This window comes from Haliotis rufescens, unplaced genomic scaffold (genome assembly GCF_023055435.1).
Source record: "Haliotis rufescens isolate VD_foot unplaced genomic scaffold, xgHalRufe1.0.p SCAF_2, whole genome shotgun sequence".
NCBI lineage: Eukaryota > Metazoa > Mollusca > Gastropoda > Lepetellida > Haliotidae > Haliotis > Haliotis rufescens.
In genome coordinates this window covers 26,305,785-26,322,411 of record NW_025963890.1, presented here as the reverse complement: position 1 = coordinate 26,322,411, position 16,627 = coordinate 26,305,785, and the positions used below count along the sequence as shown (strand labels likewise).

General features: G+C 41.5%; 1 protein-coding gene across 2 annotated transcripts in view; it reads right to left on the bottom strand.

The window, feature by feature from the left end:
• Window positions 1-1,245: 1,245 nt before the first annotated feature.
• Window positions 1,246-16,627, bottom strand: part of LOC124120534 (ubiquitin carboxyl-terminal hydrolase 24-like) — a 229,118-nt gene continuing 213,736 nt past the window's right edge. For both annotated transcript variants that reach the window (XM_048399798.1, XM_046483373.2), the window contains exons 58-59: window positions 2,444-2,536; window positions 1,246-2,336 (exon numbers count right to left, since the gene is read on the bottom strand). In XM_048399798.1, coding sequence (XP_048255755.1) covers window positions 2,133-2,336; window positions 2,444-2,536 — 297 coding nt within the window. In that variant the 3' untranslated portion in view covers window positions 1,246-2,132. The remainder of the gene's footprint in view (window positions 2,337-2,443; window positions 2,537-16,627) is intronic.

Sequence of the window (16,627 nt, the reverse complement as noted above, 5' to 3'; positions counted from 1 at the left end):
ATGTTAATTCAAATGTGTAAAGCAGATGTGTAAGCATTTTCCCTTTTGAAAGATAGCATTGGTTTGTGCATAGTACTGAACATTCAAATATCTGTCTTACATGCAGGCTACACACAAGTACTCAATTGATGGAACAGATAAACTGGTTTAATATTTAACCCCTGCATTATGAGAGCTAGGATACAAGAGCATTGTCATGAACACTTAATTCCTGAGACATCACCCCTTAAAAAAAACATATAACAATCTTTATTGTGAAAATATTGTCATCCTAATAGAGATTCTTTTGTCAAGCGAATCCTGTTTCAATATTTTCAAGTTGTATTTTCAGCTACATGTACAATGCAGATGCCATTCATTTTGAGGGTAAAAATATACTCACACGCAAAAGAAACGCAAGTGGTTTTCAGCAAATAGGTAACAAACACGGAACCATAAATTGATACGAATTTAGCATGTAGTGAAGCCTGATGGTGTTATCAATATTTTTGGTTACATTTTGGAAGCCCTGAGTAAAAACGCAACATTAAAAATGAATCGCCAAAACGCACCATTTCAATGAGTATGTGGGTATCATGCACCCATTTCTTGCAAAATCTTGCGAAATTTCTTGCACGTCGTCCTGTTCTCAAACGACGGCATCGACAAGCACGACTTCAGTGGGCACAGGGTCATCACAATTGGCGTCATCGTGAGTGGAGGCGTGTCATCTTCTCTGATGAAAGTCGCTTTTGTGTCTCCCATGCAGACGGAAGAGTCAGAATAGAGTCAGAATTTGGCGTCGTCGAGGTGATCGTTTTTCGCTGACAAAAACGTTGTGGAAAGGGATCCATGGGGTGGACTTAGCGTCATGATATGGGCAGGGATTGGACTTAATGTGAGACTTGGACCTATGTGCTTTCTGAATGTTGGTCAAGGTCGGGGAAACAGCGTCACTGCTCAGCGGTATATCGACCAAGGGATCAGACCCCGCGTTGTTCCATTTTTTGCACAACATCAACAACACATTTTCCAGCAGGACAACGCTCGTCCCCATGTTGCCACAGTTGCCATGGCCTTTCTGCAACAACACAACATCTGTGTTCTACCGTTGCCAGCCCTCAGCCCTGATCTGAACCCCATCGAACACCTGTGGGATGAGGTTCAAAGGCGTCTGCACAATGTGCGCCCAGTCCCTACAACTGCCGATGAACTATGCACAGCTGCTCTGGATGTGTGCAGGACGATCCCTAGGGCCTTCACAAATCGTCTGATCCACTCAATATACAGGAGATGTGTGGCAGTGATCAAAGCTAATGGTGGTCACACCAGGTATTGACTGACATTTTGGGTATTGACCCGAAACTGTGTAAGCCCTTAACATTTGAAAAGGGCTCAATTATGTCATCGGCCTTTCAATCCATTAAACTTTCTTCAGTCAAATTTTTGTCAATCTTGCCCTATTAGTATTTCTTGTCTTTACTGTTGAAAATAAATAACATGTATACTGCATACTCGACTTGCGTTTCTTTTGCTTGTGAGTATATGATGATTAGAGATGTTACTTACTGTCTTGAACAGTGAACGCCTGAAAAGTGGTTCATGGATTGACAACTTGCAGATCTCTCAAGCAACCTACACTTAAAAAATTAAGATTTTTATCAGACAGTGAACTTTTGAACTGCATCCTAACTATCTAAATGCATCAGCTTAAAAACATTCGCAAACCTGTCTTTCTTCCAACAAACAAGATATACATAATGTACAACACAATGTTTCTTCACAGAATGACCCCAAAAGCATACATTAGGCTAACAGTTTGTAAGTTGGTGATGTTTTCCCAGAGACACAGGTATGATGTGACTTGCATGGCATGGTCCATCGTGGGCTGCTGCTGCTGCTGCTGCTGCCAAGTTACAGACAAGATATACAGACAGGCTGATAACAGACAGGTTCGTCAACTGCAGTAGGTGGGTGGAGTAAGGCACCGGTCAACACACAACACTCCCTCACACTTTTTTACACAGAAAATAGGGTACAAACATCAGATGTGTTATTCCAGCCTGTGGACATATACATTACAGACCACCAACTGCACTCAAGATCCTGCAACATGAGCACATAGGGTTACTGATGACTTGCCAATCCTTTCATCAGCTAGTTTGTGTCGTTGATATAGTACTGTCCTCCTTGTCAGCATCTGTATTAGTTTCACTACTGTCTTGTCCTGTAGTGTCCCCACTTGGGCCAGGCACAGCAGAATCTGTTTTATCTGCTGGGATCATGACGACATCTAGCCCAGGGCTGTCACTGTTCTCCAACTCTGTCAGCAATGCTGTTGCCTCCTGCAGTGTGTACTGAAACATTCACAGTTGTACTGGATCATGCAAACACTTTACAACAAGAGATGGGCAACGCGTACCCGAGTATCATATGAGCAACATGAAACAGACTAACTGCATACCTGAGCACTCTGTGTTCGCTGGAAGGATTTCCTGTTGGAGTCCTCATTGGACAGCCCAGCTGAACTTGTGGTGCTCCAGTAATGTTCTGTCATCTGCACAGAAATAATGTTTTTGTGGTTATGTCTCTTCTTGTTACTTGAGCATGATATATACAAGGGTTAGAGCAGTGACAGGGTAGAAATAAATGGATTCAAATACTCATTTGTTGTTACCCTACTCAGACTCGAATACCTGTTTGTCATTACCAGACTCGGATGCAATACTCATTTGTCATTACACTACTCAGACTCGAGTACCTGTTGGTCATTACCAGACTTGGACTCACGAACCAAATAGTCATTACTGTATATGACCATAGATAAGCCGATCTCATAGGTAAGTCGAAGTATTAACTTGGTCCTTCAAATCTGTATAAAAATAATTGTGCAGTAGATAAGCCAGACCCTCACCCTGAAACTACGTCTCGTCATTATCTGTCATTGGAAATAGAATATCAACAAATCTGTATTGAATTACTCAAGTTAATCCTGTCGCTACAACATCAGTATTAAAAAGTGTTTAATTGTATATCTCATTTATTTTAATCAAACTTTTATTCAATAATATTTACATTAATTTCGGTGTCTATTGGGTACTTACAACTTCTGTTTGCCCTGTTCCATAAGTTCTGCTTACCAACTTACTGTTATTTACAGCAACCACGATCATATTACTGCTATTGACACCTTGAAATGAACCTCAGTTGACAGAAAATGGATACACATATCATAACTGCCCAACTTTGACACGTTCACGATTATTGTCAACATATTGTTTCTGAGATGGAAATAGCGAATATCGCCTGAAGCGATTAACTCATACATTAGCTGACCCCTTTCTACAGAATCTTTTTTTCTGGTCCTCAAAATTTGGCTTAGCTACAGTCATATACAGTATGTACAAAAGAGGTTAAAAAGAACCAGGACAGCTGCTGCATGTAGTGTCCATGATTGAGTGAGTGAGTTAGGTGAGCCAGTAATATCACAGCATGTCAGCTTAATGTGGACCCAAGTGATGCAGGTCTCCGTGCATGACACGTAGGAAATGACCATTTCTGATTAAATGCAAAGTTTTTTTGATACTTACCTGACGCTACACAGTGCTTTAGCTTCCCTACCTTATACAAACAGACAGTACTGGAATGAAGAGACAGTAGAAAGAGACTAAAGCCCATGCCTTTTGTTATCCCTCTTTGCCCCTACCACTTCATATTCTTCACTGTATGAAAGCAGGCGCAGTGTAGAGTGGTGCCAAAAGGTAAGGTGGGAGAGGCAGACGCAGTCCGGGTGGGCCTATAGGTGTAGCGTCAGGTAAATAAAAAAAACATTGCATATAATCATATATGCTCATGTTTTACCTTACCTGATGCTACACAGTGCTTTATTCGACTGACATGGAAGGCGGGCTCACTGTGAGAAACGCCAGTCACACTGAGGAAGCACAACAAAACAGTCCGGCAAGGAACCCTTCAGGCGCATGGCGAGCCATCGTAGAAAACAGCGCACGGATCTCGTGTGGACTGTAGGCCTGCTGGAGGTGGCAAGTCAGCATGACGATAAGCCCTCAGGATAACGCACCTTAGCTTGCGGAGATACGGTTGGAGAAAGGAAATGAACAGCCTCTGGCGCTGCTTATGATGCAGCAGTGACACCTGATTATATTGCCGGAGAGATCGAACCGAGCAGAGGACAAGTTCCACGTCATCATCTGGACCGATGATCTCTGAAAGAGGCAGGATGTGAAACTGCCAATCAGGTTGGCCTGGCAGTCCCAGCAAAGACAAAGGTGAAGAAGGGCGTTAGGTCGAACCTTGGACCTTGGCAAATAGTGCAGGGACTGAGGACAGCCGGAAACCATGAGCAATCCTCAAGACAGAATTGACCGCAGCAACATATGTCGCAATTGTCGAACCAGCAAGGTGACAGGACTGGTGGGAAAAAACCAATAAGTCAGCCACCTTGTGGACGTTGGCCCCCGCGGGAACTATGTTCCTGGACGAGCAGAAGGCCTGAGAACGAGCGCCACTTGTCATCATATAGGGAACAGGTGGAGGAATGATGAGTTCAGGAGACAGCCTCCTAAGCACAAGTTAAAAACCCTTTTAGAGATCAGCGACTTCTGGAGACATGTCAGACGTGCAGATTTAACTTTCATGGTTGAGCAGCAGATGTGGCCATGCCGGGAAACTGGTTCTCCGGCGAGTTGAATGAGGCTTGGAAACCAAATCCTGGCCGGCCGGTAAGGCGCAACCAAAAGCAGATCAAGAGGACAGGTCTGTGCTGCTTTGTGAATGACCTGAGGTCGGAAAGCGTACACGCTTAGGCCGACCCAGGACAGAGTGAGGCCATCTACCTCCCAAGTAGTTGGGTCCACGACTTGAGACAAGCACACCGGCAATTGATGGTTGCTCACCATGGCCAAGTGTTCAACACTGAGAGTTCCCAGACGATATGGAGGCAACACCACCTGAAAAAGTCCAAGATTGATGACGATACAAAGTAAGTTGAACTCAGTTCCAATAACAAGTCTGTTGGCAAGGCAGACAGAGAAGAATATAAGGGACTAGGGGCCAAAGAGGATAACTCGAGGATGCTGAGGCACCGGCTGTAGACTGTTTCAACTGTCTCTTTGTTCCAGTACTGTCTGTTTGTATAAGATAGGGAAGCTAAAGCACTGTGTCGCGTCAGGTGAGGTAAAACATTATGTGCAGGAAGGAATACCAATTTTCAGAAACAACAGAAGCCTTATACCAGTAAAAACCTTGATATTTTTTATATTTGTATACTTACCCTGCATTATTCTTTAATGCATTTACTGCTTGTTCTTGACAGTAACAGAGAGTTGTAAGAGGTCTTGCTGAAGAAAAAGTTGTTTCAACTAGCTGAGTGGCTAATCCACGGAAGGGGCTATACCATATGTCATCACATTATTGCGAGACAAGAACATCTGAAGGTATCATGGGGAGGCAGCCCTGCGACAGGATTTTACTACATTTCTTTACTACTCCTTAATGCATCTTTATCCGATGGTACAGTCGAGGGCATACCCCCAGAAACGATCTTCAATAAACTTCACCCCAAAACACAAGCCAATCAGTAAAAGAGATGTCCAGCATTGAGTGACCATTCCTGTTGACAGGGAGGGAGAGAGAAGATTAGGTACGCGTGAAGTCCAGGGCCCGGGATCATGAAACTAACTTAAGATCATATTTTGTCTTAACTCTTAAGATTTAGACTTAAGACCAAATTTTGTCTTAAATCGGGGATCACGAAGCACAATCTATGAGAATATCTTAAGCCTAAGACAAAATTTGATCTCAAGTCCTAAGACTGCCCCTGAGTAGACTTAAGACAAAATTTGTAGCAAGAAAGATGGCGGAGGTTGTTCGCCTCATGCGTCGCCTGAGGGCTAAAAAGGACAAAATAGCAATTCATCGGACATTTCGAGACCGATTCAACCCTCTTGATCTGTACAACGACGAAGAGCTCTTTGAGAGATATAGATTTCGTCGTCCTACCATTTTTTTCATCGTTGGTCTAACCGGTGATGAACTGGCATAGATTCTACCCCACTCAGCGTTCCCACAGTCTCCCACCTATTATTCAAGTTTTGATATTCCTTCAGTTTTTTGCTTCTGGGGCTTTTCACCTTCAGTTGCTCAGTCGCTTTGTGTCAGCCATATTGCATAGTGTTTACAAAATCACGTTATACGTACACCGGTAATGAGACGCAAATACCATCACGTATATTTCAAAATCAGCTGCGATACCTACATCCTTGAATTCCTCATACATTTTAGAATCAAATGCCAAATGGTCTTTGTCACCAATACAAATTGTCTAGATGTAATGAAGCAATATAAATGAGTCGTGAAAACGAACGCTGAAAAAAGTGCACTTGTTGGATATGTAAACAAAGCCATTCGTCTATTCGTTGAGTACATTGGCTCGATCAGCATTTTCAGAATAAACACAGGAAGAGAATCGTAGGGAGAATTAGGGAATATATACATTGCAATGATTTGATATTTTCAACAGAACTTGTCAAAGTTCCTGTCCAGTGTGACGCCATGACTGACGCAATATCACACACAACGACAACGGTATTTATCAGTATTTATCGGAATTTCCGTTGGTTTCAATGAAAAATATAACAACAAATAACAGTACACAGATTGTCAGAATGGGTCTGATTACTTACATGTCACATTTATGTATATACGAACCCTGAATCAACGAAAGTCCCCTTGTAAAATCCCGCGTACTGTTGACAGTCAACACGCCATTTTGTAAATATCGGTCACCGGTAGTGATGTCATACGTCAACATATGTTGTACATATTAGGTAATTTCTTTGAGGTGAAGGTCCTTGAATGAAAGTACACACGATCATTGTGTCCTAGCAGGCTATTTACAGTTTCAATTATGATGTAGATCGTGCATGTCTTGTGTACATTTTTTCACACATTTAATTTCACTTTGGATATTAATCAATGTTTAATATGATATCAGAAGTAGATATAGGCCACAACATGTATGAGCCTTTAATAATATCCTGCTTGTTTGAACAATGTTTACATATGAAATTGATAAGTTTATAGTGTCGTATACGTGATTCTTTATTTTGGACAAGTGATACTAGATGAAATGTAAATGCAACTGCAACATGTATGTATTTCCAGGGAGTGTAATAGTCAATATTATAAGTTCATATAAACAGTGTCCACGAATAGCTGTATAACTAAACTGAAGATATAACTTAAAGAAAATTGATAATTTTTTTCGTTAAAATATATGCACACATTTCTAGAAGAATTGTCCTTGTCTTGGAAATTTTTTTTATGCCGTTTGATATACAGAACAGTGATATCTAACGATTCGCCAGGTGCGCGTTAGTCACAAACGACTTATGAATTATTTCTCTAGTTTTGCATTATATAATCAATGGGTTCATCCTTTATCAAATATTGTGACCACAAGATATTAAACTGTTTACTATATTTCTACAAGAATTGTAAAAAGTTTTGAAATATAACCCGTGCCATGTACCCCGTTGGTGGACGATTATCCTCATACGATTATCCTGTTAATTCTATACCAAGAGAGCTTTCTTCGCATCTTTTCTGGTAAAATTTTTAGACAAGATGATGAGAAATAATTACATAATAATGAACAAATACATGTACAATATTGAATAATAATTTTGTTTGGTTTGAAATAATTTTTTGAGTACTTGATTACGTAAAATTGATGCCAAACAGGTGCGTGTCTTGTCCAATTAAGATGCACTGTACATTATCGAATTGTTTATCTATTCAAGACATTATTTACATGGTAAACGCAGTCTTTTTATGTTGTGTCGAAAAAGCGTCAAATTCCGTTTTAAACACATGGACTTTTTCCATATCATGAACGAAAATTAGGGGAGATATATATCAATCAAAATACCAGTGTCGTCTTTCTCCGACGTTATCAAAGACAAACAAGCAGCCATGACGTCAAATAGAATTGTGTCATTTTCTTAGTAATTAATTACATTTGATGATACTGCTAGTGATCGAATTAGATAGGTGCAACATTAGTCAAATTACACTTGTACAATCAGGAGAATGTTGGAGTCTAATGACTAATTTATGGTTTACATAGGGCCATCCATTATGCAGAGTTATGCCCCCTTTCCTTTGTACATGTGTAACCTCTCTGTCGCCTTTTGACGTCATAGCGGTAAATCAGTTTTCGTCATTTACGGCAGGCTATTTTTGCATTGAATTTATGTCGTTATACATACTCATATAACTCCATTTGATATATATTTATGTCGTTCAAATATTAGGCAGTATTTTGTTCGCTCACAGTTTCGGTAAAGCTGCTAAATAATTTTTTTTGTCGCACAGTACTTTTATTGGTGTACGCTAAAAGGCGGAGAAATTTCCTGTTTTTCGACGCAGAATGAATTCTCGGACAAAACTTAGCAGCGTCTTTTTTTTAAACCGGTTTAATATTTACAGTTACATTTACACCATCAGATAGGAAATTTAATATTCTACATCACTGCGTAATTTTATAGCCAGAGGTAGATCCAGAGCGCAATTCTCGCACAACCTTCTCTTTTCCGATCTTAGGAAAATGTGCGTCAGAAAAATAACCTCGGCATCCAATGATTACAGTAGTGCGATATTAAGTGCGCGTGTCCCTATGACGACGGTCTTAGACTTAGACTTCGCTGAGATTTTGCTGAGATCGTTTCATGATCCAGTCTTAGGCCGAATCTTAGCTAAGCAAAATCTTAAAAACTTAAGACAAAATTCGTGCTGAGCAAAATTTGAGCTAAGACAACTTTCATGATCCCGGGCCCAGGTATCAACTCAGTCATAGAAGCTAAATGACTTAAAGTCTAGAACTGACGTACCGAGCCTAATGCCTGTAGCATGTAGCCTCATAACCTGGGGTGACACGCACCGGAGAGGTTGCGAGGCTGGCTCTGGGGCTCTTGACAAGTGGAAATGGCAATAGCATCTTGTAGTGGTGACCTGTTGGGCCACAACAGGACTTCCACATCTTTTAAGGCGACATCTTGCAGGTAGTGTCTGATTGCCAGAAACAGCCTTCCCATAATGTTGAAGCACCATGGTGGAGGCGACTGCCTGGACTTTGGGTGGGTTACTGGCTCTCGGAGGATCCAGTCCAGGGGCCTCATAGGCCTGAAGAATGTAGGCGCGAATCTATAGGGTGATCGTGTTGTGGCTGACTGCACCCTGCAATGTCGCTGACATCGGTTTGAAGAGGCGGATCCGTTGTCCCCAACAGTCCTTGGAGTGTCGAATAAAGCTGCAACCTCACTGGACATAGTAAAGGTTTCTGTTCATCCTCTGCCGCCATTAGAATGAGAGGATTAGGAAGAATGCGTCGGGCTGTGTTGGGAGTCGATTCTTGGCTATGAAGTCCCAGCACAGTCCGAGAAAGTGGATACGTGTAACTTCTAGATCGTGTACTTTGCTTATTCTTGCCACTGTGGCTAAAGCAAGAAGGAAGACCGTCTTTTTGGTGAGGTTATAGTATGACTGATTGGAGTGGTTCAAAGGGTGCGCCTATCAGTAAGGTAAGGACCACGTTCAGATTGGCCTTTCATATTGATGCAACTGTAGCTTTTAGCCATCCTGCTATAGTAGCCTTGGTGATATCCTTGTTGGAATTAGTCTTACAAGATAGGAAGAGTCTCCTTAGACGACATCTATGTGGGTCTGTAGCCGCAAGATAGAACTTGAGGGCTCTGATGGGACATAAGAGTCTGTCTGGGTGATCCACTGTTGCTCCTAATGCGGGATTTGTATAACGTCTATGGCCCAACTGTCCCATCGTGGTAGATTGATTCTTGGCTACTAAGTCTGGAAGCGATCTTAGAGTTGTTGAGGTCCAATGTTGATCATGGGTGAGACTAGGATAGTCTAAGGCATGTAATTCTGAAACTCTTGCTGCTGAAGCCATGGCTATGAGGAAAGACGCTTTTATCAAGGGTAAAGAGAGGTCAGATGGCCTCTCACTAATTAAGTAAACTGCTACCCCTGGTAATACACTGGTCAGTGGAAAACCTTAGTCCCCTTTTGTCCCCTACTCACAGCCACAGATGGGCCGACAGCGTTGTCGTCGCCACGCCAAGGCACTAATTAAAACAAGCATGAAATACTCACATCCCCCGCCAATATGACATGTCGGGTGTGTGCAATGCTTTAGCTCCTGTGAACTATGTTCACTGGGCCTTTTTGTAAATGGCCTAATTGCAGCACTAAAAAACAGTTATTACTGGTGTTGTTTTTCCATCTGCAGTTTATGATAGAATATGTTACTGAATTTGTAATGAGTAAGGATGAGACATATGGACGAACAACTTCTTTATTACAATTAGGAACGATGGTTTCGGTGTAGGTTCTAACACCATTATCAAGCAAGTGGAGTACAGAGTATGGTTGACAAGAATATATAGTTTATACAGTTGAGTAGGTTTAAGATCAGTTACACTGTTGTATTTGTAATGAGTTGTGTTTCTGTATGAAGTTAGTCAGTGAATGTAACAACTGTGTCCATGACACTTTTGGAGGAACATACTATCATGGAACTGTTCTGGGTGAACAAAACCGTCCAAATGGCGTGCTGGATTTCTTGGGGGAATTAGTCAGCTAAGAGCCGGAGTCACAGGAGACTAATAACAATTTTACAAGAACAATTAACAATTAGCAAGTTACAATATCTTAGAAAAATAGCTGAGGGTGCCACAGAGAGTCAGTACAACCCTCTGGGCTGTGGGAGAGAGATCTGCTTGGTAAGAGAGTCAAACCCCTTCTCTGCTAAAACTTTGCTACAGTATGTATTTAACAAAAATTTGAACAATAAAAAGGAATATGATTGGTTGATACACGATTGGTTGTGCCCTATGTTAAATGAATGGCTAGACAGAGGGGAATATTTAATCCTGTTAATCCTGTTGGACTGTCACTAATCTTGTTGACATATTTACTGGATGCTTTGAAAGAGATTATGGTGACACTATAGACGAGCTTGTGTTGGGGCTAATCCTTAATGCCCTATAAACGAGCTTGTATGGAGGCTAATCCTTAATGAGTCTGCTGAATGTTATTCTAATATAGGTGATGACAGATTTACTTAAATAAAATAGTTCAAGGTAATCTATAAGACTATGTAGACATATCTTTTGTCTGGGAGATGGGATCTTGATACCTTAGGCTAGCATTTATCTAAAAGCTTCAAATCAATTAAACTATGTAGACATAACTCTTGTTTTATTGAATAGTATGTCTAGGAGATGCGCTCCCATTACCTTAGGCTAGCATCTGTCTAAAAAGCTATAACTGAAACTACTGATATTTTATATGTGCATTTTACCTGATGACAAGTATTACTTGCTAAACTATTATATGAAATGATGTATAAATATTACACCATGATAACTCATAAAAGCACTTGATGTGGATCTAATTATTATAGGATAACTTAGTATAAATGATACACCATGATAATACACTCAAGCAATGCAGAACTTATCGACAAGAAAGGAAATGTATTCAATACTGTGAGATGACATTATGTTTGGAAAAGAAATGTAGTACGGTTTTCAAGATCTGCTCCGGAAACGAGGACTACCGCCATTTTCAGTCTAAATCGAAGTTGTTGCCATGGAAACTCGAAAAAACTTTTTTTTAAATCCCAAACTATCAAAAGACACCAGTTCACCACTAGACCTATCAATGTGCAAAATATGGTGAAGAAATATGGTACGGTTTTCAAGATCTGCTCCGGAAACGAGGACTACCACCTTTTTCAGTCTAAATCAAAGTCGTTGCCATGGAAACTCGGAAATTATTTTTTTTAAATCCCAAACTATCAAAAGGCACCAGTTCACCACTAGACCTATCTATGTGCCAAGTTTGCTGAAGAAATATGGTACGGTTTTCAAGATCTGCTCCGGAAACGAGGACTACCGCCATTTTCAGTCTAAATCAGTCGTTGCCATGGAAACTCGAAAAATAATTATTATTTTTAAATCCCAAACTATCAAAAGGCACCAGTTCACCACTAGACCTATCTATGTGCCAAGTTTGCTGAAGAAATATAGTACGGTTTTTAAGATCTGCTCCAGAAACGAGGACTACCGACATTTTCAATCTAAATCAAAGTCGTTGCCATGGAAACTCGAAAAACAATTTTTTTTAAAATCCCAAACTATCAAAAGACACCAGTTCACCACTAGACCTATCTATGTGCAAAATATGTTGAAGAAATATAGTACAGTTTTCAAGATCTGCTACGGAAACGAGGACTACCACCTTTTTCAGTCTAAATCAAAGTCGTTGCCATGGAAACTCAAAAAATTTATTTTTTTTAAATCCCAAACTATCAAAAGGCGCCAGTTCACCACTAGACCTATTTATGTGCCAAGTATGGTGAAGAAATATAGTACGGTTTTCAAGATCTGCTCCAGAAACGAGGACTACTGCCATTTTCAGTCTAAATCAAAGTCGTTGCCATGGAAACTCGAAAAAACTTTTTTTTAAATCCCAAACTATCAAAAGACACCAGTTCACCACTAGACCTATCAATGTGCAAAATATGGTGAAGAAATATGGTACGGTTTTCAAGATCTGCTCCGGAAACGAGGACTACCACCTTTTTCAGTCTAAATCAAAGTCGTAGCCATGGAAACTCGAAAATTTTTTTTTTTTTAAATCCCCAACTATCAAAAGGCGACAGTTCAGCACTAGACCTATCTATGTGCCAAGTTTGATGAAGAAATATAGTACAGTTTTTTAGGATCTGCTCCGGAAACGAGGACTACCGCCATTTTCAGTCTAAATCAAAGTCGTTGCCATGGAAACTCGAAATTTTTTTTTAGTCTTTGTAGTTTGGGGAACCATGCCCTGCTGGGACATATTGGAGCTATCAGTATTATTATGCAATCCGTCTCCTCCACCTTGTGGATGACTTTGTCTAGGGGAGACCATGTTGGGAATGCGTAAGCAAACAGACCCGTCCAATCCATTGATAGTTCATCGATAGTTCATCCATCCGGTGAGCTCTTGGGTTGGGAACTGACATTACCCTGGAAGTTGGTTGTTCTGGCAAGTGGCAAATAGTTCCAGGTATGGTGTGTCCCATAACTTGGTTATCCAGGCGTAGTTCTGTGGATGTAAGGTCCATTCCGTTGCCACTATTCCCCTGGCGAGAAAGGCTGTCGGCCAGTATGTTTAGTTTCCCAGGTATATGTCTAGCTTCCATCCGGCAATTGAAGGAGTCTGCCAAGGCAAACAATCGTGTAGTCTCCGTCATCAGGGAGCTGGATCTGGTTCCTCCCTGCTTCTGAATATACTACTGTGGTCTTGTCTGTGGCTATGAGAAGGGATGATGGGTAGAGATGAATCTTCCATTCCAGGATGGCGTAATAGATGGCTTTCAATTACCCTGCAGTTGATATGAAGGTTCTTTTCTTCTGTGCTCCATGCTTCCTGTACTGTGAGATCGGCCATATGGCCTCTCCATCCTGAATCTGACAAATCTGTGAATAGATGGTGTTCTGGCCTCGGATAAGTCAGAGGGATGCCGCTCATCACATGGTCTCTGTGATTCCACCAATGGAGGTCTCGTAGTAATCTGGGAGGTAACTGAGTATGGAACTCTAGGCTGTGAGATCGTATAGAGTTTGCCCATATCTGAAGAGGACATAGCCTCAGCCTTCCTCTGAAGGTCATATCCTGTAGAGACATTAAGTTGCCTAGAAGAGACATCCACAACCTAAGTGACTTGCTGGGTTGACTTGGGAGTGATTAAATCAACTTGATAGCCTTGTTGAATCGATCCTCTGGTGGCCATAGATATTCCCTGTCTAGCTGGAATCTTGCTCTGATGTATATGATGTCTGGAACTTGAGTAGTCTCAGACTTGGAGGGATTGACTAGGAAGCCTAGGTAGGTCAAAAGTTGAACCAAGAATATCATTTTCTGACAAAGTTGAGCTTTCTCTTGGTGTGCCACTAGGAAATTGTCCAGGTAACCATGGATTCGAACGAGCTGGATTTAAGCAAACTTGATGACTGGCGCTGTAATCCAGGTAAATAGCCATGGGGCTAATGCTATTTCGAATGGTAGGATTTGAAATTCGTAGCATCGGCCATTGATTGCGAAGAGTAGATATTTCCGTGAGGATGGGTGTACTCGGATGTGAAGATAGGCATCTTGTAAGTCTAGGCTGATAAGCCAGTCCCCTGTCTTCAACGTCGACCATAACTTCCGTATGGATTCCATCTGGAACTTTGGCGGCGGTACCAGACATCTTTTGATGAGGGTCTTTAGGTCAATAATCATCCTCATTTCGGTTGTATTCTTTTTCGGGACTAAGAAGACCGTAGAATAAAAATCCTTTGTGTTGTTGGTCTCCATTAGTGTCCGATTTGCTCACTTCTTTAGTAGCTTCCTGACGGCCAAATCTGCTGCCACTAACTTGGCCCCCACTAAATGAAATCTGCATCTGACGGTGTGTCTTCAGGATAGGATGTTTCCTGAAATGTAGCTTGTACCCGTGAGTCACGACATATAGAATCCAGTGGTCGGGCGTTACTTGCTTCAAATTTTCGGCGTATGACAGAAGATGCCCTCCCACTAGTCCCGGCATTATGTTGAAAGACGGTAGGCGTAAATCACAGTCCATTGACATAACCAGGTGGAAAGGGTCTAAAACGTCGGAGGGGGTGGTATGGGAGTCAGAACTCGCCTTCGCCTCTGCCTCTAGATCTTCCATGGCGATTATATCCCGTTTCTCGTAGTCTGGTTGGCAAAAAGAATCCTGAGCAGATTGTCGCTTGTCGTACCCCCGACTCGGTTGGAATGAATCCTTCCGGGAGGGGACAAACTTCTTCCTAGGAGGCTGTTTGGAATACAAAGATTTATATTCCCAGGGATGCTTCTGAGGATGGGATGATCACTTCCTCTATCATGTGTCCCAATTTTCCCTTGAATGTTGTGGTAGCTGATATAGGATGTGTTGTTATCAGCCTCTTAGTCTTTTTAGAAACAGCTCTGCATCGGATCAGGGATAAAAGTTGTTGACGCTGTAGCCATAAGGAGTTGTGAAGACATCAAGATTTGGGAGGAGAGTCTGTTCTGAGGTACAAACCTGCTGCGTGCTGGTTTTCTTGTGGGAATTAGTCAGCAAAGAGCCGGAGTCACAGGAGACTAATTACAATTTTATTTACAAGAACAATAAAGAATGAACAATTTCTAAATATAGCTGTGGATGCCACAGACAGGTCTGCTTGGTTTGAGCGTCAAACCCCTTCTGCTTAACATTTTTGTATTTAACACATATTAGAACACTAAAAAGAGATATGATTGGTTGTTGATACACAATGAGGTGTGCCCTACAGTAAATGAATGGCTAGACAGAGGGGAATACTTAACCCTGTTGGATTGGCACTAATCTTGTTGACATATTTACTGGGTGCTTGTAAAGAGTTTATGATATCGCTTATAGACGAGCTTGTATGGGGGCTAATCCTTACAGGGTCTAAATTGAGGTCTTTGCTAAATGTTATTCTAATATAGGTGATGACAGATTTACTTAAATAAAATAGTTCAAGGCAATCTCTAAGACTATGTAGACATATCTTGTTACCTTAGGCTAGTATTTATCAAAAAGCTTTAAATCTATTAAACTATGTAGGCATAACTTTTGTCTTATTAAATAGTATGTCTGGAAGATTGGTTCTCGTTACCTCAGGCTAGCATCTATGTATTAAAAGCCATAACTAAAACTACTAATATTTTGTATCTGCATTTTTCCTGGATCCTAATATGTATTATTAGCTGTTCTATAATTATATGAAATTTTGTATAAATGTTACACCATGATAACTTATAAAAGCACTTGCTGTGGATCTAATTATTATATGAAAACTTAGTATAAATTTCATATCATGATAACTCCTTCATAGGATGGCTGTAATGGTGGAATGCTGTGTCTGATTCCGGCAACAAACCAATTAATGTAAGCACCAATATCCATAGTGTATCTGGAAACCGATGTCAGATCCTTAAACCTCGTAGCAGGTAACGTGACATCCCCCCTATTCCGGCATCTGGGGTGGCGCATTCTGTGTCAGACAAGGTTGGAGTACAGGCATAAGATCATAGACCTCTTCTATCATCTCTATGAAGGTCGTCCCGCTGGGTTGAGTCATCAGCCTGATCTTCGCTATCCACTTCTGCTTCCGAGTGACCTTGGGTAGCTCCCGTGGGGGGTGGGTAATTATCGTACTCCTCCTGTGTCCATGATTCCAGTATAATTAATGCCAGTGCGGCTTGTGATGATCCTTGAGTAACGGTAGCCATGCAGTGACCAGTCAGTAGAATGGTTGACTGGATGATCCCTAGTAGCCCGAGGGGCCGGCTTGGGAACTGCCAGTTGATGAAGATCATACGGTAAGCCAAGTGGCTGGACGGTCGGCATGGAGTCCATGGTGTCCTAAAGGTCAGCTGGCTGGATGACAGGTCGGTCAGCTGGGTTGCCATGAAAGGCCGGCCCATGGAGTCTGTGTAACCACTGTACGGTGTCTTATGCTGGCTGGTCGGTTGGCTGGATAGC